This window comes from Chionomys nivalis, chromosome X (assembly GCF_950005125.1).
Source record: "Chionomys nivalis chromosome X, mChiNiv1.1, whole genome shotgun sequence".
NCBI classification, from domain to species: Eukaryota; Metazoa; Chordata; class Mammalia; order Rodentia; family Cricetidae; genus Chionomys; species Chionomys nivalis.
Window position 1 is genome coordinate 728,225 of NC_080112.1, and position 21,359 is coordinate 749,583.

At 36.9% G+C, this 21,359-nt stretch overlaps 1 protein-coding gene across 2 annotated transcripts in view; it reads left to right on the forward strand.

The window, feature by feature from the left end:
* Nucleotides 1–21,359, forward strand: part of F8 (coagulation factor VIII) — a 132,725-nt gene that overhangs the window by 26,051 nt on the left and 85,315 nt on the right. For both annotated transcript variants that reach the window (XM_057759896.1, XM_057759897.1), the window contains exons 5-12: nucleotides 9,042–9,110; nucleotides 11,421–11,537; nucleotides 12,525–12,746; nucleotides 13,577–13,832; nucleotides 14,439–14,610; nucleotides 16,006–16,099; nucleotides 17,731–17,945; nucleotides 19,963–20,113. In XM_057759896.1, the coding sequence (XP_057615879.1) occupies nucleotides 9,042–9,110; nucleotides 11,421–11,537; nucleotides 12,525–12,746; nucleotides 13,577–13,832; nucleotides 14,439–14,610; nucleotides 16,006–16,099; nucleotides 17,731–17,945; nucleotides 19,963–20,113 (1,296 nt within the window). The remainder of the gene's footprint in view (nucleotides 1–9,041; nucleotides 9,111–11,420; nucleotides 11,538–12,524; nucleotides 12,747–13,576; nucleotides 13,833–14,438; nucleotides 14,611–16,005; nucleotides 16,100–17,730; nucleotides 17,946–19,962; nucleotides 20,114–21,359) is intronic.

Consider the following 21,359-nt stretch of genomic DNA (forward strand, 5'->3'; position numbering starts at 1 on the left):
GCAATAATAATATTATTTCTGATAGTTTTCTTTGGTACCATGGAATTTGAAACTGTCTTGTGTATGGATACAATAGTATTATAGTAAAAAAAAATGGTCAGAGCTGAGATTACCTCAAAAGAATTTCATATGTCTTATATCTGTGATTGATAGATAAGCTTAACTAAGATAATCTCCACATGGTGTTTTCAGAGTAAGCAATACACCCTTGTATTTTATATGGTCCAGACATTTTATATGGTCTCAAAAAAAGAGTTCACTGGAAAGATGCATTACGTTTCTAATCACTTCTTTTTCATTCTGTTATGTCATACCACTAAAGCTGGTCCATAGGACTCCATATTTTTATGGGGGATGAACAAAGAATCTAGGAACATACTGTTTCTGAATAATAATGAATGTGTTTCAGAAGAGGGGGAGAAGACTATAGTGTATAATTACTTCATTTAGAAACTTGATCTTTCTTATATTGAGTTCATTTTCATAGCCACAATTAATAACAAAGCCCACAATGTGTTATTTGTGTGATGTAAATAATGATGAAACATATAACATACAAGTAAGTTTACAAGCAAATAGTTTGACAGAATTAAATTATCACTAGAGGTCTAGTTCTGGATAAGATGGAGTAAACACATTTTGCTCTTTGCCTTTGACTATATTCAGTTCTTTGATAAAAATTGATAAAAATTACAACCTAACTCTTTGAAACTTCTAAAAGTAAGTAAAACACTTTACAGATAAGGGAAAACACCAGAATTCAAAGGACCAGCAAATTGATAGACCTTTTTCTCCTTGTAGGATTATATAACCTGTATTAAAGCATAGCTTGAAACTTGGCAATGAATCCTGTGCTTCCAGGAACTGGAAAGGTATCTTTTAGTGCTCAGAGGATGGGGAGAAATAACTGTTTTTAGTCATTTCCTCCATTCTTTCATGCACCAACTCCAGCTATGTCCATGGCAGAGACAATGACTGGCAACAGAAGCCTACAGGAACCAAAATCAAAAAACAAGGATCTGGTTAAGATGTAACAGTTGACATCTTCTGATTAAGGAACCAAAAAGAGATAGCTCTGAAAAATAAAAAGATTAGAAAAAAAGATCCCCATACCTTCTCCCTTCACCATCTCTTTCTAGTCCCCTTTCTCAACATATCTTTTTTGCTTCTGCTTTCATACACACACATATATTACACACACACACCCCAAAAGACAGAAAACTTGCAATATTTACTTTTCTGAGTCTGGCTTATTTCCAGTGGCATCCATCTTCTTGCTGATGACATAATTTTATTCTTTTTCTTTGTGGCTGAATAAAACTCAAATGTGTATATATACCACAAAAAAAGAAATAATAAAAGAAAGATCTCACACCCATAAGGGTATGCAAAAGAATTTGAATTTGCCTCCAACTAGCATATAACTCATGTAAATGACAGTGAAAACTTAAATATGCATTTTAATATCTCAAAGAACCAATAAAATATTATATGATGCTATATAATAAAGTTAAAATAGAGAAATTAGGATGTTAAAATAAGACATAAAAGGAGAAAGAGAAACAAAAATTCAAGAAAAAACATAAAAAGATGATAAATTTATATCTAAACATAAGTAATTGTATGAGATGTAAATTATCTAAATACATTAAGACCAGAAATTATCACACTGTACATAAAAAGCATGAACTGCTTTTATATTTTGTTTCCAAGAAACACATTTCAATAACAATAGCATAGGTTACAAGCATAAGGATGGGAAAAAGACATACAAAGTAAACATGAATATAGAGAAAATTGGAATACTGTGAATACATAATCAAGGAAGAGGGGTACTGCCATAAGTATAAATATAAAGATCTATGCAATAAAAATGAGAGTTCAAAAATAAACCCATAAATGTATGGTCATTTGATTTGGTAGATGCTAGCTTCTTCACAATGTTGGAAGATCTGGCTATACCCATGAAAAACAAATAATGAAATTGGGCTTTTTCTCATATTGCATACAAAATTTAACCCAAAAGTTGATCAAAGATATAGTACAAAAAATTAAAAGAAAACACAGTGTCAAAATTTCATAACTATAGTTTTACCAATCATTTTTTAGATAACCCATCAAGCTTTTGAACTTTAAAGTATATTAAGAAAATAACGAAGATAATGCTTAGAATAGGAGAAAATATTTGAAAATCATGTTTGATAAGTGAGTTATAACTGGATTATGCAAGGAAAACTTAAAGTCAATAATAAGACAACTTGGTTTTTTAAATGGGTAAAAGATCTGTAAGGATATGTATCCAAAGAAAAAATGCAAATAGTCTCTGGAGATTTAGCTCAGTGATAGAGCCCTTACATAGCATGTGAAAGGCCCCTTGTTTCCGTCCCCACCACAACAAAAATAAATAAAAGAATCAAAAAATATAGAAATGGCCATCAAGCACACAAGACACCAATACCATTTGCCATTAAGGAGAACTAAATCAAAATAAAAATGAGATACCACTTCACATCCACTAATATGGATCTACAGTTTTTAAAATAAGAAAAACAAAGGCTGGAGAGATGACTCAGAGTTTGCTGTTTTTGCAGAGGACCTGAGTTTGGTTCCCAGCTCATAAACCTATGGAATCTCTTGCTCTAGAGGTATTCAGTGACCTCTTCTGGATTCCATGGGGACCTGCATTACATATAGCCATACAAGTACACATAATTAAAAAATGAAATCTTTAAAAAATAAGAAAAACAGTAAATATTGAGGATGTGAGAAATTTTAAACATAAAATTGCTTTAGAAGATGGTTTGGTGGTTCCTCAAATTTTTATAAACAGAATTAACTTATAATCTAATAATTTCTAAGTATAAGCACAAAAAAAAAACCCGAGAAAAACAGATATTCAAACAAAACCATGTATACAAATGGCCATGGCAAAGCTAATCACAGAAGCTAACTAGAATGGGCAATAAGCTGATTTTAAAAAAAAGAAGGAAGGAAGGGAGAGAGGAAGGGAGGGAAGGAGGAAAGGAAAAAAGTCTCTCAACTAGCAAAAGAAAGGTACTTCTCAATCTGAAATTTTTTTATCAGTGAATTTATTTTATTTTTTTTAATTTCTTTTTTATTTTTATTCTTTTTTAATTAAAGTTTCCACCTGCTCCCTATTTCCCATTTCCCTCCCCCTCCTCCCACATATTGCTCCCTCCCCCCACTCCCCTCCCCCTATCCCCACTCCTCTTCTCCTCCCCCCACTCCATTCCCCCTCCCTCTCGATACTGAAGAGCAGTACAAATTCCCTGCCCTGCGGGAAGACCAAGGTCCTCCCACTTCTATCTAGGTCCAGGAAGGTGAGCGGCCAAACAGGCTAAGCTCCCACAAAGCCAGTTCACGTATTAGGATCGAATCCTAGTGCCATTGTCCTTGGCTTCTCATCAGCCTTTATTGTCCACCATGTTCAGAGAGTCCAGTTTCAACCCATGCTTATTCAGTCCCAGTCCAGCTGGCCTTGGTGGGCTCCCAATAAATCAGTTCCACTGTCACAGTGGGTGGGTGCATCCCTCGTGGTCCTGATTTCCTTGCTCATGTTCTCCCTCCTTCTGCTCCTCATTTGGGCCTTAAGAGCTCAGACCGTTGCTCCAAATTGGGTCTCTGTCTCTTTCTCGATCCATCGCCAGAATAAGGTTCTAAGGTGATATGTAAGATATTCATCAGTATAGGATAGGGTCATTTCAGGTTCCCTCTCCTCAGTTGCATTTTGCATGCAAATGGATGGAAATAGAAAACACTATCCTGAGTGAGGTATCCCAGACCCAAAAAGAGGAACATGGGATGTACTCACTCATAATTGGTTTCTAGCCATAAATAAAGGACATGGAGCATATAATTTGTGATCCTAGAGAAGCTAAATAAGAAAGTGAACCCAAAGAAAATCGTATAGTCATCCGCCTGGAGAGGGGAAGTAGACAAGATTGCCAGACAAAAACTGGGAACTTGTGGGTCAGGTGGCATGGGGCTAAGGGGAAATGGGGTGAGAAACGTGAGAAGGGGAGGATGGGAGGAGCTTGGGGGATTGGGATGGTTGGGATATAGGAAGGGTGGATACGGGAGCAGTGAAGTATATATCCTAACTAAGGGAGCCATCTTAGGGTTGGCAAGAGACTTGACTCTAGAGGGGCTCGCAGGTGTCCAGGGAGATGTCCCCAGCTGGTACCTTGGGCAACTGAGGAGAGGGAACCTCAATCTGAAATCTTAAGACAAAACGAAACAAAACCCTCCAGGTTAAACCAGTAGTGATGGTTATATGTCTATAATCCCAGAATTCAGGAGTTGGAGGTAGGAAAATCAGGAATTGATGGCATCCTTGTTACATAGCAAATTGAAGGCCAGCCTGAGATACTTGAGCCTTATCTCAAAAATAAAATTTTAGATCAACAAGGGTTCACCAGAGGAAGGCAAGTCTCTTTTTGTTCCCAGCGCGGCAATGGCTCGTGGTCCCAAGAAACATCTGAAGCGTGTAGCAGCTCCAAAACATTGGATGCTGAATAAACTAACCAGCGTGTTTGCACCTTGTCCTTCCACTGGCCCTCACAAGCTGAGGGAATGTCTGCCTCTGATCATTCCTGAGGAACAGGCTTAAGTATGCCCTGACTGGCGATGAAGTGAAAAAGATCTGCATGCAACGCTTCATTGATGGCAAACTCAGGACCCATATGACCTACTCTGCTGGGTTTATGGATGTCATCAGCCTTGACAAGACTGGAGAGAACTTCGGTCTGATCTATGACACCAAGGGTCGCTTTGCCATTCATCGTATTACACCTGAAGAGGCCAAGTATAAGTTGTGCAAAGTGAGAAAGATCTTTGTGGACACAAAAGGAATCCCACATCTGGTGACCCACGATGCTTGCACTATTCGCTACCCTGATCTCCTCATCAAGGTGAATGACACCATTCAGACTGATTTGGATACGGGCAAAATAACTGACTTCATCAAGTTTGACACTGGTAACTTGTGTATGGTGACTGGGGTGCTAACTTGGGAAGAATTGGTGTGATCACCAACAGAGAGAGACATCCCGGCTCTTTTGATGTGGTCCACGTGAAAGATGCCAATGGCAACAGCTTTGCCACCCGGCTTTCCAACATTTTTGTTATTGGCAAGGGCAACAAACCATGAATTTCTCTCCTCCGAGGAAAAGGAATTACTGAAGAGAGAGATAAGAGGCCAAACAGAGCAGTGGGTGAGACGGTCTCTAAGAGACATGCTGGAGACAGTATTTGTACTCTTGCTAACAAGCCTTTCTAGGCAACGTGCTAGATTAAACAGCATGATGAAAACAAAACAAAACAAAACAAAAAAGATCAAAAGATCCTACGATTAATCTCGCAGTGATGAAAAACTAAGTGCTTTCGCACTAAGACTTGAAACAAGACTCTTTAACTACTTTTATTTGATATAGCACTGACAATCTTGACTATGATAATATAAGATTAAAAAGCATAGATTGCATTATTATTGTCCCTATTTACATAAAACATGATTGATTATGTATAAAAATCCCAGAGAACTTTTAAATAAAATTCCTATAAATAACAAAGTTGGAGAGGCTTGCAGAACTCAAGATCAACAGATAAAAATCAGTTGTACTCCACATACCATCAAAGAATAATTAGAAATACATTTTTTACTATGATTGATTTTACTGAGCTATACATTTTTCTATGCTCCCCTCTCTTTCTCTCCCCTCCCCTTTTACCCTCTCCTCTTGTCAGAAGTTCTGTCCTGCCTGATCCTGCAGCCCTTCAGTACCAAAGAAACACACACAGGCCTACATTAATTATAAACTGATTGGCATATTAGCTTAGGCTTCTTATTAACTCTTACATCTTAAATTAGCTCATAATCCTTGTATGTGTTAGCCACATGGCTCAGTACCTTTTATCAATGAGGCATCCTCATCTTGCTTCTCTTGCATCAGGATGACGATTGCAGACTGAAGCTTTCCTCTTCCTACAATTCTGGTCACTCCACCTCTACTTCCTGCCTGGCTACTGGCCAATCAGCATTTTATTAAACAACTGACAAACCTTTACAGGGTGCAAGACCATTGTCTCACAGCACTCTTCTATGGTCCCTATGCTCCCAATTTACTCAGAAGATCTTGTCTTTTTCTACTTCCCATGTGCATTATTAGATCCGTGCATGTCTCTCTTAGGATCCTCGTTGTTGTCTAGGTTCTTTGGGATTGTGAATTATAGGCTGGTAGAAATACATTTTTTTTCCTTTTTTTTTTTTTTTTTTTTTTTTGGTTTTTCGAGACAGGGTTTCTCTGTAGCTTTGGTGCCTGTCCTGGAACTAGCTCTTGTAGACCAGGCTGGCCTCGAACTCACAGAGATCCGCCTGCCTCTTAGAAATACATTTTTTTTAAAGATTTATTTATTATGTACACAGTGTTCAGCCTCCATGTATGCCCTCAGGCCAGAAGAGGGCACCAGATCTCAGTACAGATGGTTGTGAGCCACCATGTGGTTGCTGGGAATCGAACTCAGGACCTCCAGAAGAGCAGTCAGTGCTCTTAACCTCTCAGCCATCTCTCCAGCCCCCTAGAAATACATTTTTAAACACATTTAAAACACATTTTTAAACAAAATATGTACAATTGCTTGCAAAATTAAAACTACAAAATGTACATGAAAGAAATCAAAGAAGACTTAAGTGGAGAAATACACTAAGCTCATAGATGTGCTAATTAGTTTTTTGTCAGCTTGATGTGAACTAGTCATATGAGAAAGGGAACCTCATTTGAGAAAATGCCTTCTTAAGGTTGGCCTGTAGGGCATTTTCTTAATGATTGTTATGAGAGAACATAGTTAACTGTGAGTGGTACCATCACTAGCAAGTAGTCCTGGGTGCTATGGAAAAGCAGGCTGGACAAAGTAAGGATGGAGAGCAAGCCAGTAAGCATTGTTCTTCCTGCTTCGGTTTCTGTATCAAGGTTTCCACCTTGAGTTCCTGCTCCGACTTTCTTCAATGATGGACTACAGCTGTAAGCTGAACACCCTAATTTACTTTTGGTCATGGTGTTTATCACAACAATAGAAAGCAAACTGTAACAGTGGGCTACAAGATTCAACACAGTAAAGATATCTGTTCCCACCAATGTACACATTTAATGTAATACCAGTCATACTTCAAGTATAGCTTTTATTGATGTACACAAATTTAATCTAAAATTTCTGTATTTTACATAAGAATAGAATTTATTAATTACTCTACCCTAATTTATAGCTTACTATACAGCTGAACTATTATTGCACATTCCTCAGAAGTTAATGAAACAGGATAGACAGGCCAGTAGATCCACAAAAGACTGATTTGGTGTAAATACAATCAATGGAGAAAGGGTAATTTCTTCTACAAATGGTGTTAGAATAACTGGGCATTCATATGCAAAAATGAATCACAACCTAAATCATACTCCTTATAAAATAGTAACTCAAAACAGATTAAAGTCTTAAAATGTAATATGTAATAACTTAAAATTTTTAGGAAACCTAATAGGAAGTATCATTGTTGGGGAAAAGAGAAAGGTCTAAAATTGGTTCCAAAAGCTATTAAAAGTCACATTAAAAAGAAAACATGAAAGTGGAAGAGGGACTTGTTGGAAGGAAAGCATACAGAGAATGAGATGAGGGAATCGTTAAAAATAACTAATATTCATATACATGTATGAAACTGCCAACAAATTGAAAAAAATGTGAGTGTATAACCTGGACTGTGTCAAAATAAATAACTTTGTGAAATATACTGTTAAGAGAATGAGGGAGAAAGCCAGGCACAGTGACACATCTGTACCCATGTACAAATGCATACACACACATACACAAACATATATTGAAGCCAGGCAGTGGTGGCGCACGCCTTTAATCCCAACACTCAGGAGGCAAAGGCAGGTGGATCTCTGTGAGTTCGACACCAGCCTGGTCTACAGAGTGAGTTCCAGGATAGGCTCTAAAGCTACACAGAGAAACCCTGCCTCGAACCTACCCCCCCAAAAGCTATATTGATAAATGTTTAAAATATAAGTTTAGTTATTTTTTACCCATAACTTTTATTCCTTTGAAATTACATAAGTATAAAGTTACAAGAGAAAAAGAAGATTCCTACATTAATTGTCCAGATACACATGTCATTAACAAATTTTCGGCTGTGAAATCTATCTATCTATCTATCTATCTATCTATCTATCTATCTATCATCTATCTATCATCTATCTATCTATCTATCCATCTATCTATCTCCATGTGTTTTATTTGAGTTTGTATTTTTGTATTTTAAATTTCATTTTCTAGGAATTCAGGCTTTTTTTTTAAATTTTACAAAAGTAATGATTTAGAAGAAATTGGAAATTTGCATAAATACTTGTTAAGTTTCAAGCCCAGGACAAATGGCTGAGGTACCTATTTAACATATCAAACAGGACCTGGCCTCAAGGTTTTCCCAGCATCTCTCAGTCTCTACCTTTTACAAGGTATGGCTTGCATACCCTACCCTTTACCCTAAATTCTCCAGGCCAGGGTCTGGGCTGCCCTTTCCCAAGAGGCTCTTTCCAATATAATCCAGACATTTTGGTTACCTGCCCCTTTTGGACCTTTAGTCTCCTGGCTGCTGCATCTGGTTCTCCTCCCGCCTCTACCATGTGGTTCATCTCAGTTTGGTCATGTCCATTAATGACTCTCTCGGATGTCCCTGCCTCTGAGGCCTATGCTCTCCCACATGTCTATAATAAACTTTCTTCTCCAACATACACAGGAATATTCATGTCCTTTCCTTTTCTTTTGTTTTTAATTTAATAACCATATTTTTCATTTTAGAAACATCACTTTAAAAGACCTTACACCAAAGAACATTACAGCAAAATTAACCTTAGTCAAAGGACTTCATTTTTTTTATGCTCAAATGGTTTGTTATGAAATGGCTCCTCCTTGTGGCAATTTTCAACAAAGGCATTTTAAATGGATGATAAATAATCTCACTTCTTTTTCAGGAAGTCTGTCGAAAGAAAGAACACAGATGTTGCACCAATTTGTACTACTTTTTGCTGTGTTTGATGAAGGTTAGTGAGCTTCAGTCAGATATTTGAATTCCTAAAAGAAGTCAAATATGTAACCAGAACATTTATCCTATTGTTGGAGAATGTGGGCTGCATATGTTCAGAAAAGATATTGATTATAGGAAGACCACAAAGTGTATTACTGTTCAGGAGTGTAGGAAATGGGGGAACAAGAATGACTATAAGACAAAAATGCAACCTAAGTTCAAATTGCATCTGTGAAGTAAAACATAGAGCAGCCTGGGTTTAGGTAATAAATACTTTTGTCTCTACTTCTTAAATATCTTCTGAAGAATTAATCTAATTAATTTTATTAATAAAAAATCAGGAGTCAAATATTGGGGTAAGAACCTGAAAGATCAGAGAATAGGGAGCAACCACCGTTGCTTATTGTTGTAATGAAAGCCGTTTGTTTGTTCCCAACTGCTCAGCCCTGAAATAATCACACAGAAACTATATTGTTTAAAACACTGCTTGGCCACTCTAGCGTATTTCTGGCTAACTCATATCTTAAACTAACCCATCTCCATTAATCTGTGTATTGCCATGTGGCTGTGGCTTACCAGACAAGGTTCCATCTGTTGTCTGTCTCCAGCAGGGCTACATGGCTTCTCTCTGACTCTACCCTTCTTTCTCCCAGCATTCAGTTTAGTTTTTCCCACCTAGCTAAGTTCTACACTGCCATAGGTCCAAAGCAGTTTCTTTATTCATTAATGGTAATCACAGCATACAGAGGGGAATCCCACATCAGCTTTCTACCTTTTCTGTAATTTCATCCAAAAAAGGGCTGAGATCCTCTTTCAGCCCATGGTATTACTTCCTATCTTCTCTCTGTCTACAGTTATCCAAACCTCTGTGGTCAATTAGTAGCATGCTCCACCCTCTGACTCCAAGTAAGCTTTATTTGTCAGAATACAATCAAAACATCACACAACATTGTATTGTTACTGTAATTCATATTTAATAACTGTTTTGTTGTATACAGTTTTATTATATTAAGGTTAAAACTTCCCTTTTTAATTAGACAAAAAGGAGGAAATGCCATGGTACAATCTTCTCCTACACTATGAATATGTATTACTTTCATTGTTTAATAAAAAGCTGACAGACCAGTAGCTGGGCAGGAAGTTAGGTAGGAAAGCAAAACTGAGAATGATGAGAAGAAGAGCAGAGTTGGGGGAGATTCTAGCCAGCTGCCCAGCAAGCAACACATGATAGAGACCAGGTAAAGCTATGTTGGCAATACATAGATTAATAGAAATGAGTTGATTTAAATGTAAGAGTTAGCTAGTAACAAACCTGAGCTATCAGCTAAGCATTTACAATTCATATTCAAACTCTGTGTTGGTTATTTGGGACCAGGCATTCAGGACAGAAAATATCCATTTACAATCTTCATTTAAAATCTTCTGTTACATTTTAATTATTTATTTGTATGACTTTGGGGAGAGAGTGTCCATGCTGTGGTGCTTGAATGCAAGTCAAAGGATAACTTGTGGAAATCAGTTTTCTCAGTCTACCATGTGGGTTCCCATCAGGTCACCAGGCTTAGAGGCGGGCACCTTTATCCATTGAGAATTCTTGCTAGCCCCTATCTTCTTTTGATAATTATCTATTGCTAAGTGCACAACATTGGGCAAATTACTTACCTCTCTCTCTGCCTTATTTTCCTCACATCTAAAATTGAAATAATAGTATTTTTCATAGAATTGTTGTAAGAATTAATTGATTTCACTTAAGTAATGTAGAACACTGTGTGACAGAATAGGTATATAATCCTCTCCCCTCTTATCCACTTGCACTGTAGGCCATGTCATCTTTATCCTAACTAGTCTCTCTTTTTTGTTTTTCACATTTTATTTTTAATAAAACAGCCCAAGTAATTTTCAGTGCTTCAACTTTTGTTAGTTTTGGAGAGGAGGTTGAGAAGCCTTCAAGTTACTGGGGTTTCCTTGCTACGAAATGGAATAAAGCAATTTATGATAGAGCAAGGAGTGACAACCCTTTTAAATCTATCATCTAACTTGCAAAATGAAATTCTTGTGGTTCAAACTAACCAATATTATTCCTTCTCCTAGTTATCACTTGCCATTACTCTCCCCACTATCATAATAAAAAAATACAGGGAAAGGGAATTGGTTTGAAAAAGTGTAATTTCCTTCTCAGTGACTCTGAGTTTGTGTGTACTCTGCTGACAAAAATTCAGAGTGTGAACTGTCTTTGTCACAAAGGAGGAAAAGAAAGAAGGTAAGGGGGTCTGTAATTCTTGAAATAGAGTTGAGCTGACCTGATTTCCCACCCCCCTCTCACCAGGAAAGAGCTGGCATTCAGAAACAAAGGACTCCTTCACACAGCCTATGGATTCCACATCTACTGGAGTCTGGCCTAAAATGCACACAGTCAATGGATATATAAACAGGTCTCTGCCAGGTATGTACATGACTGCTCAACAATCCTCAGGGTTTTGAGAATTCAAAACCATAACTATTTTATACAGCTTTCAGAGAGTTTTGCATCCAAGTAAAAAACCCACTAAATTCTAGACTCTTTTGTTGTTGTTTGTTTGTTTAAATATAGCAGCTGATTCCTCCTTATGTCACCCCAAAATTAGGGCCCTTTCCTTTTGCCTAGAGGACTTTCAGAAGAACAAACATTTAAGAGGAACTGGAAATATGAAAACAATATCTAAAGATAATAAAAAAATAATTCCAAACGAGAAAAAAACCAATTAGAACAAATAGATGTTCATAAAATTAGCAATATGATTGTCACAATACAAATAACGACAAGTAGATAGGGAAAATCTCCAATAAAGTAAAATCAAAAGAGTTTAAAAGATTGAAAATACACTTTAAAATATACAATAAAAACAGAAATATTAAGAAATAAAAGATATGAGTATTCAGAAATAAAATCACTATTAGTATGAACAAAACGCCACACAAAATGATCATTGTGGCAATTCGTAGTGCATAGATGCTTAAAGCTTTTCCTGGAAGAAATTGTTCATATATGAAAGAAGAGGAATTAGACTGACAATATATTAGAGCAGTATCTTTAAAAAGAGATCCAAGGGAAAGATTATTTTCAAGCTAGAATTAAGATGATGAATCAGCTTTGGTAAATAATAGAAAATGTTATCCAACCATGGTAGGCCTTAGCAACCACTGAATATGTACTACAGCAAAACTAAAGAATAAATTAAAGAAACATGTTTATGTTATGTAGCAGTATGATAGTCACTCATGGCTTTGGCAAAAGCTGTTGGTTTGATAGTGTCATAACTAACTTCCTTGGTAACTTTGTTAATGTAGCAGTAAAATTTGTAGGGTCATTTTGCCTGTCCTATTCTAGCAAGTACTTTCAGTTTCAAGTTCCCTATTTCTTTGCCACAGCTGCCTAATTTCCATTTTACAGGTCTGATTGGATGCCATAAGAAATCAGTCTACTGGCATGTGATTGGAATGGGCACCACCCCTGAAGTGCACTCCATATTCCTCGAAGGTCACACGTTTCTCGTGAGGAATCACCGTCAGGCTTCCTTGGAAATATCACCAATAACTTTTCTTACTGCTCAAACACTCTTGATAGATCTTGGAGAGTTCCTGCTATTTTGTCATATCTCTTCCCATAAACATGGTATTACTATTTTGGATCTTAAAAAACAAGTATTATAAAATATTCTGTTTTAATCTTAATGAAATTTTCTGGACAGTGTACAGTGCAATGCATTGCAGAAATACCATTATAGAGTTAGGATTATGTTAGACTTTAACTGAAATTTTCTAGTGTAAAGATTTTTATCTTGAGTATATAAGGACTTTACTGTTAGTATTGTGTAGTTAAATATCTGTAACAGAAGGAAGAGACATAGTTTAGGAATGAATGAGATAGGAAAATGAAGGTGTCTCAGCCTGACCCCATTAACTAGGATTCAGTACTATGGGAAGAGATTTAGAAATGTTTCCATGAGAAATATAGGGAAATGGGGTATCACATGAAGTTTTCAAGGACTGTTTGATGGAGGTTTTGCAAAGGCACAAAGATCCTGTATGAACAAATGTGCCTACAGTATCAATTCCTGGTCATATGATGTTGTAGGTAGTTGTGTAGATTCACATCGAATAATTCTTTTGCTTCCATTTTCTTCTTGTGTATTAACTTTGTTCATTTTTTTTGTCTTGGATCAACCTAGTAACTCTTTCTTAGTTATGTCCGTTTAAGGCTTAGTCTGTTATATTGCCAGAACAGAATATCAGAAATAGACTAATTCGTAATAAAGTTATTGTCTCACTCAGTTCAAGAGGCCAGAAAGTCAAATATCAAGATACTGTCATTTAATGTGGGCTTTCTTTCTGTGTTATAGTACAGGAAAATGATACATATGGAAGAGGGGTAAAAGAGAAAAAGAGAGATAGGGAGGAAGGAGAGAAGCAATGTCCTGAATTGTTTGGGTTGTCTGACTGCAGATGGCATGGAAGCTTATGTCAAAGTAGATAGCTGCCCTGAGGAACCCCAATGGCAAAAGAAAAATAATGAAGAAATTGAAGATTATGATGATGATCTTGATTCAGAAATGGACATGTTCATATTGGATGATGACAACTCTCCTTTTATCCAAATTCGCTCGGTTGCCAAGAAGTACCCTAAAACTTGGATACATTATATTTCTGCTGAGGAGGAAGACTGGGACTATGCTCCTTCACTTCTCACCTCAGATGATGGGTAAACACCTTTGGACTCTTGTTACTACCCTCCCTTATACTCAAATTCTTCTTACTTATTCAAACCAATGAATCCTTAAGCCATATTTAAGAGTAAGTATGTCATGGGATCAAATGGTAAGGATGTTTTGCTAACCACCATTTCATCACTGTGGCAAAATACTGAAATTAACAACTTTTAAGTGGGAAAAGTTTGTTTTGACTCATAGAATTTTGTTTTGGGCTTGTGACGGCACGGAAATTAACAATAAAGTGCACAGTGGACCTTTCCTGTTCCATACACAGCTGTCAAGAAACAAAGAGTAGATAAAGGGGGCCTGAGGATCCAATGTCATCCATTCAAGGGCATACCCCCAAAGACTAAGTTCTCACTAGGCTCCAACTACTAAAGGTTCTATCACCTCCCACTAGCTTCATATCCTGGTATCTAAGCCTTTAATACATGCACCTTCTGTGAAGATTCATAGAACATTAGATATTAGCATAGGTAAGCCTAAGACTATTTATAATTCTCTCGCTCTTTGCTTTGAGTAAATCATATTAGAATTGGATTTTTGGCTATCTAATATTTTTTGTCCTTACCCCTCACCTTTTGCCTCTTGTACAGAAGTTATAAAAGCCAGTATCTGAGCAATGGTCCTCATCGGATTGGTAGAAAATACAAAAAAGTCAGATTTATAGCATACACAGATGAAACCTTTAAGACTCGTGAAACTATCCAGCAAGAATCAGGAATATTGGGACCTTTACTTTATGGGGAAGTTGGAGACACTTTGTTGGTAAGTCAAGGGAAAATATGAGATTGCTTCAGAAAAAAAGAGAAGTCTCAACATGTTAATTTCAGTGGTTAAGAACACTTGTTATTCTTGCAGAGGAACTGGGTTGGACTCTCAACACTCATGTGGAAACTCACAACAATCTGTAACTCTAGTTCGAGGGAATCCAAAGCTCTCTGCTGACCTCCATAGGTACTGGGCATAATATCATACACCTACACACATACAGGCAAAACACTCATATACATAAATAAAATCTTCTTTTTTTAAAAAAAGAAAAGTCTAGGAGGATTTAAGTTTCTGTGATCCTTCAAAATTCAGTCTTCTTTTTTGCATGTTAATATAAATGTATTTCATTTTTATTAGATTTAAAAAAAATACCAATCCAAATTCCCACTCTCCCCTCCTCTCAATTCCTCCACACCCCCTCCCATCCCACTCCCCTCCAATCCTAAGGGAGGATAAGGCACTTTGCTTTGTGGAAGGTCCAAGGCCCTCCCTACTACGTCTAGGCTGAGCAAGGTATACATCCAAAGAGAATAGGTTCCCAAAAAGCCAGTACAAGCAGTAGAGATAAATCCCAGTGCCACTGCCAGTGGCCTCTCAGTCTGCCCCAGTCAGACAGCTGTCAACCACATTCAGAGGGACTAGATTGGTCCTATGCTTGTCCATTCCCAGTCCTGGACAGAATATTTTAAAAATTATGAATGTTGCACAAACAAAATATACTCATATATAGTAAGAATATGGAATAAAATATAATGTGAACAATCACACTCTCAACTTCTTTTAACTGCTTACTATTTAGAACGATACATACATATCCTTTCAGAACTTTATTCATTAACTGTTTTTTCCTTCATTAACTTTTGAAATAGAAATCATACCCTCAGATCTAGAGGTAATATTCAGACATCTTCAGTACTATTTCTGTGTTATAGTTTTTTCTTTTTTTATTCTACTTTAAAGCTATTGTAATCATACAGTGTCACCTGCCACCATTGCTTGAGGCTATTTATTGTCCTCCTTGTTATAACTGCTTATTAAGTAATAAATCTTATAACCTGGACCACTGTCTCCTTCTCCAGTGTTAAGGAAATAAGTGCCAATAATTCAGAAAGTCTGAGGAAAAGTAATGTCCTTAGAAGACACCAAATTTCACTTCATGTGGGAGATTCAATTACTGAAGTCATTGAAATTAAAAAGGGTCATGACAAAACTAAGTAGCTACCTAAGCTTCTTTTTCATGAAAGGAATGAATATATTGAATTTTATTAAGGGCTCAGACTCCTGTAATGTAAATATAGGAAGCTTTTGATTTTCCAGAACTAGGCCACAGTTTTCCTGTTGATCCTAGTCATTTTAGGACTTGATCTCATATCTCACCTATACTTTCAGATTATATTTAAGAATCAAGCAAGCAGACCATATAACATTTACCCTCAAGGGATCACTGATGTCAGCCCTCTACACTCAAGGAGATTGCCAAGAGGTAAGTAGTATCTCAGTTTATAAGTCTTTTTTGATGTAGATACACTTGAGGTACAACTTCAGCTGTTGACACACAATCTTTACAATAATTTTACATAAGTCTTCTTTGTTTCCTCTAAACAATTATTCTAAAGATAATAAATGCAAAAATAGTACTTGTATCATTTTAATAATGCAAGGTCATTTTATCGATATATTTGCCATAGAACTAAGTGATATGCTGTGGTTATTTTCTTGTCCACATCCCTAATCATTTTATTATTAAAATAAAGTAGATTCTTCTTCTATATGTAAGAATATGCAAATATTATTATTTCTATTTTTTGTAGTAAGAGGTAAACTTATTCAAATTTACATGTTTTAAAAAACATGACATAGGCAAGGGAGAGATGCCTGCCCCCAAACCACCCAAACCCCACCCCTACTCCACCCACCTTCCTCTTGAGGTCTGTGGCTGGTGAGAGAGCAGGCCAGAGGTCATGAGAGCAGGAGATCTAGTCCTGCCCCTCACCAGCTGCAGCACTTGAGAGTGGCCCCTGCACCTCAACTGGGTAATACAGTAGAGCTGGCTCTCGTGGTATAGGTGTGGGTGAACCAGCACTGAGGGTGTCAGAGCTGGAGAACCTGTCCTGTCCCTTGCTGACTGTTGCGTGTGGTGAACTAACTAGGGCAGTGCTGGAGAGCTCACCCTGGTGGTGAGAATGGGGGAAAACTGGCAAGCTGACCAACCCTGCAACCACCCAGGCCCCAAACCAGGGCTATGAGTTGGCCCACCCCAACATCCACCGCATCTATGATCTTCTGGAGACCCAATGCTGCAGGATGTCCATGACACAGGGCAACAACCAGATATCCAAGAGGAGTCCCCGTGAGGGCCCAGTATTGATAGTGTTGTAGAAACCAGAGACCTTGAACCAGATCAATAACTCATTGCAGTGAATACTTGCAAGCAAAGATGTATGGACTAAAGTGTATAATGTGTCACATTACAGCTTCCATGACAAGATTTTCCTTTTTTCTTTTCTTTTACTTTATATTAGTTTGAGAGGGAGGTTGCAAGGGCAGGGGGTGGATACAAAGGGATGGGAAGATGAATGGGATCAAGATGCATGATATAAAAACCACAAAGAACCAATAAAATGGTTTTATGGATTAGTAGTTCCCTTGAAATAAAAACATGATTATTGTTAAAAGGGAAACTTTAGTTACACTGAACTTGATAGAATTTATTTGAGAAAAGTAATAATTCTTGAATTTTGGACTACAAATATTTTAGAATGTTCCACCTTACCACACTTACACAGAGACTGTATTTACAGACAGAACAGAAAATGACATAAAAATAACCTGATTAAATGTAACCAGCAGTTGTCTTATATGATGGTTTCACAGCTTCAGCCTTAAAGGGCCTGGAGGTTCAGCTAAGACACAGCTACGTGTTACATGAGTATACTTCCAAGTTAGGTTAAAATTGTTTATATACCAAGTTGGGTTGCATTTTCTATGCATAGAAACATTTAATACAAAGTTGAAACATGTATAGAAACAGATTTAGGCCAAATTTAATACAACATTGCTAAATATGTAGCTCATTATACTCAATTGATCTATTTCTGCTTTGGGTGTGGGTAGGCATAAAGCATGTGAAAGATTTTCCAATTCGTCCAGGAGAGATATTTAAGTATAAATGGACAGTTACTGTAGAAGATGGACCAACTAAATCAGATCCACGGTGCCTGACCCGCTATTATTCAAGTTTCATTAACCCTGAGAGAGATCTAGCTTCAGGACTCATTGGCCCTCTTCTCATCTGCTACAAAGAATCTGTAGATCAAAGAGGAAACCAGGTGAGATCTTTCCTTACCAAGTATTAAGTTTGAAACTAAAAGTGGAATAAAATGCCTATGAACTTATAGATATTTCTTATACTCTCTTAATATAGGTACCTCTATAACCTGTAGAAAATATAATCCAATAAAAGTGATTAAACTGAGTTCTACTTAGCTTTTATTAAATTTGAGTTTTCTAAGAAACTTGCCTCTGGATAAACAGAAAAGCCTGGACCATAGATTCTTTCTATAATACTCAGTCCCAATCTGGGGTTTTGCTTTCCTCCAAGGTTCTTGCCCATTTTTACCTGTCCAATTGCCACCTACATTTAAATGACTAATTTTATTTGAGACAGAGTTCCAGGTGTCCCAGGCTGGCCTCGAACTCCTTACATAGTTGAATATGGTCGTTGACTTCTGGTCCTCCTACATATACATTGTAAATAATGGATTTATAGGTATGTGTCAGTTTATGCCCAGTTTATGCAGTACTGTATTTCAGACCTATGACTTTGCACATGCTAAGCAAACTGAAATACATCTACCAACTAAAATACTTCCCAGAACAATATAATTTTTTAAACCTACAAATTTATATCTACAGCCTATGTTTCTTTCCTGGACATCTCATTATGAATTAATCAAAAACACCTTAAAATTAGCCTTGTAGGTGATACATGCCTCCAGTCTCAGTACAGGGAGACTGAATTAGGTGAATTTTGAGTTTAAGGCCAGCTTGGAATACATAGGAAGTTCTAGGCCAGCTTCTCCCATGAGGAAAAACTCTGTGAGAAAACAAAAGCAATGCATATGTAACATCTACAACACTATGTGACATTTAGTAATAGGCCAATATTTGTTGAGGAAAATATAAAATTATTTTGATTATGGTTAGATTTAGACTATTTCTGCTGCTTTGGAAAATGATCTGAGCTGGGAAGTGGTGGCATACACCTTTAATCCCAACACTTAGGAGGTGGATTTCTGAGAGTTTGAGGCCAGCCTGATCTACAGAGTGAGTTCCAGGAAGCCATGACGGTTATACAGAGAAGCCCTGTCTGAAAAAAAGAAAAAAAAGAAAATTGTCCGAGTAAGAAAAACTTAGTTCTTTTACAAAATCTCATTTCTTGACTCCAGAAGAACTCATTGCTATATTTTGAGGCTTGACTGTGCGCTTAGTTAGGCTATTTAGGATGCATAAATCCCTACTAATTGGAAGGGATTTCATAGGTTTAATGAGCAAAGGACTTGAATACAGGTATAACATATGGTATACAAATTTAGAGTAGTGGGACTTTGAACTTAATATTTGGATATGACCAAATATCTTTCCTGAGAATGTTTCCTAATTTTACTTTTTCTATCAGCTTTTGAAAGGTGACAGAAATATATATTCTCCAATTTCCTCTTCAGCATTTTGTCTTTTCAACTATAGGTTATACAAAATGAAATTTACACATATGAGGTTTAGATATAAAATTTTATACTCAATTAGCAGGTTACTAACTCATGAATTTGGCTTACTACACAAAGTTCTATTCTAAGATACTGGGTTCTTTAGAACAAAATCTTTACGGTATTAGTATTATTCAGTGTTCATCCTATCATATATAAATTCCTTTTTATATTTTTAGTTTACTATAAGCTGGTAGCCTTATGTAAAGTTAGTTATAAAATAGAAACTTAGAAATTGTATTGATTTTATTTGACTTGGATGACTTATCTTTAAGATCTATATTTCTCTACATTAAACATGGAAAAAATGAGGCTATAAACTGTACCAGTATATGATCTTGGGTCCAGGAAGAATGAAATTTACTACATCCAACTACCTTCCTGCCTTGAAGTTACATTAGTTCAAAACATATACTCATCACTCAAAATGCTCATCTCTGTTCCAAGACATGCCATAATAGTGACTGTTCAGAGGAAGTGAATTGAACCAAAGGATTAGTATATGCCTCCATCCTTGTTGCTAGTTCCTACCTACAATGAGTGGCATTTACTTCTCCCTTTTAATATATGTTATTAACAGATGATGTCAGACAAGAGAAATGTTATCCTGTTTTCTCTATTTGATGAGAACCAAAGCTGGTACCTCACAGAGAACATGCAACGCTTCCTCCCCAATGCATCTGATGCACAGCCCCAGGACCCTGAGTTCCAGACCTCCAACATCATGCACAGTGAGTAAAGAATCACTTGTAGCTGAGTGGTGGTGGCACATGCCTTTAATCCCATCACTCAGTAGGCAGATCTCTGTGAGTTCAAGACCAGGCTGATCTACGACCAGGCTGGTCTACAGAGTGAGTTCCAGGACGGCTAGGGCTGTTACATAAAGAAATCCTTTCTCAAACAAACAAACAAATAAAAAATAATCATTGGTATTTAATGCACATCTGGTAAAGGGAAATCGATGACCCCAACTGATGTCTAGATAATATGTGTTATGTATATACTATAAATAAATATGTAACTGTGACTTATATAATGCATTTTTTTTTTTTTTTTTTTTTTTTGGATTTTCGAGACAGGGTTTCTCCGTAGCTTTTGGTTCCTGTCCTGGAACTAATGCATATTTTAAAAACCCATCAACGACTTTTCCTTTCAGTGTTTATTTGGCTACCCTGTCCTTTTAATTTGTATTTTATCTTCTATATTACTCCTTTTTGCCAACCATTCCATACCAAGATAACTCATTTCAGATTATTTTTCTTATTATTATATAACCATATCCTACATACATAGTAGCCTTTCTAAAATGTTAGATTTATCTCCTCATTGTCTAAGATCAAAGTGTCAGAAGACTTAGTTTCTTCTTCAATCTATCTTTAGCTTTTAGATCTTGCTTGATCTGTATGTACTCTTGCATGATCTTTTCTTTGTACCTGTCTGTAGACCGAGTTTCTGTCCCACTTGGTCCTGCAGTCATTCAGTCCCAAAGAAACACATAGAGGCTTATATTAATTATAAACTGTTTGGCCTATTAGCTCAGGCTTATTACTAACTAGCCCTTGTAATGTAAATTAACCCATAATTCTTGTCTATGTTTAGCTACCTGGCTTGGTACTTTTTTCACTAAGGCATTCTCACCTGGCTTGCTCTGCATCTGCCTGGTGACTGCTTTTCTGCCTTTCCTCTTCCCAGAATTCTCCTAGTCTGGTTGCCCTGCCTATACATCCTGCCTGGCTCCTGGCCAATCAGCGGTTTTTTAAACCAATACGAGTGACAATCTTTACAGTGTACAAGAGCATTATCCCACAGCACCTGTCTTTCTGTATTGTAATAATCTTAATAAGAGGTTAAGAGCACTGGCTGCTCTTCTAGAGGTTCTGAGTTCAATTCCCAGCAACTACTTGGTGGCTCACAACCACCTATAATGAGATTTGGTGTCCTCTTCTGGTCTGCAGGCATACATACAGGCAGAACACT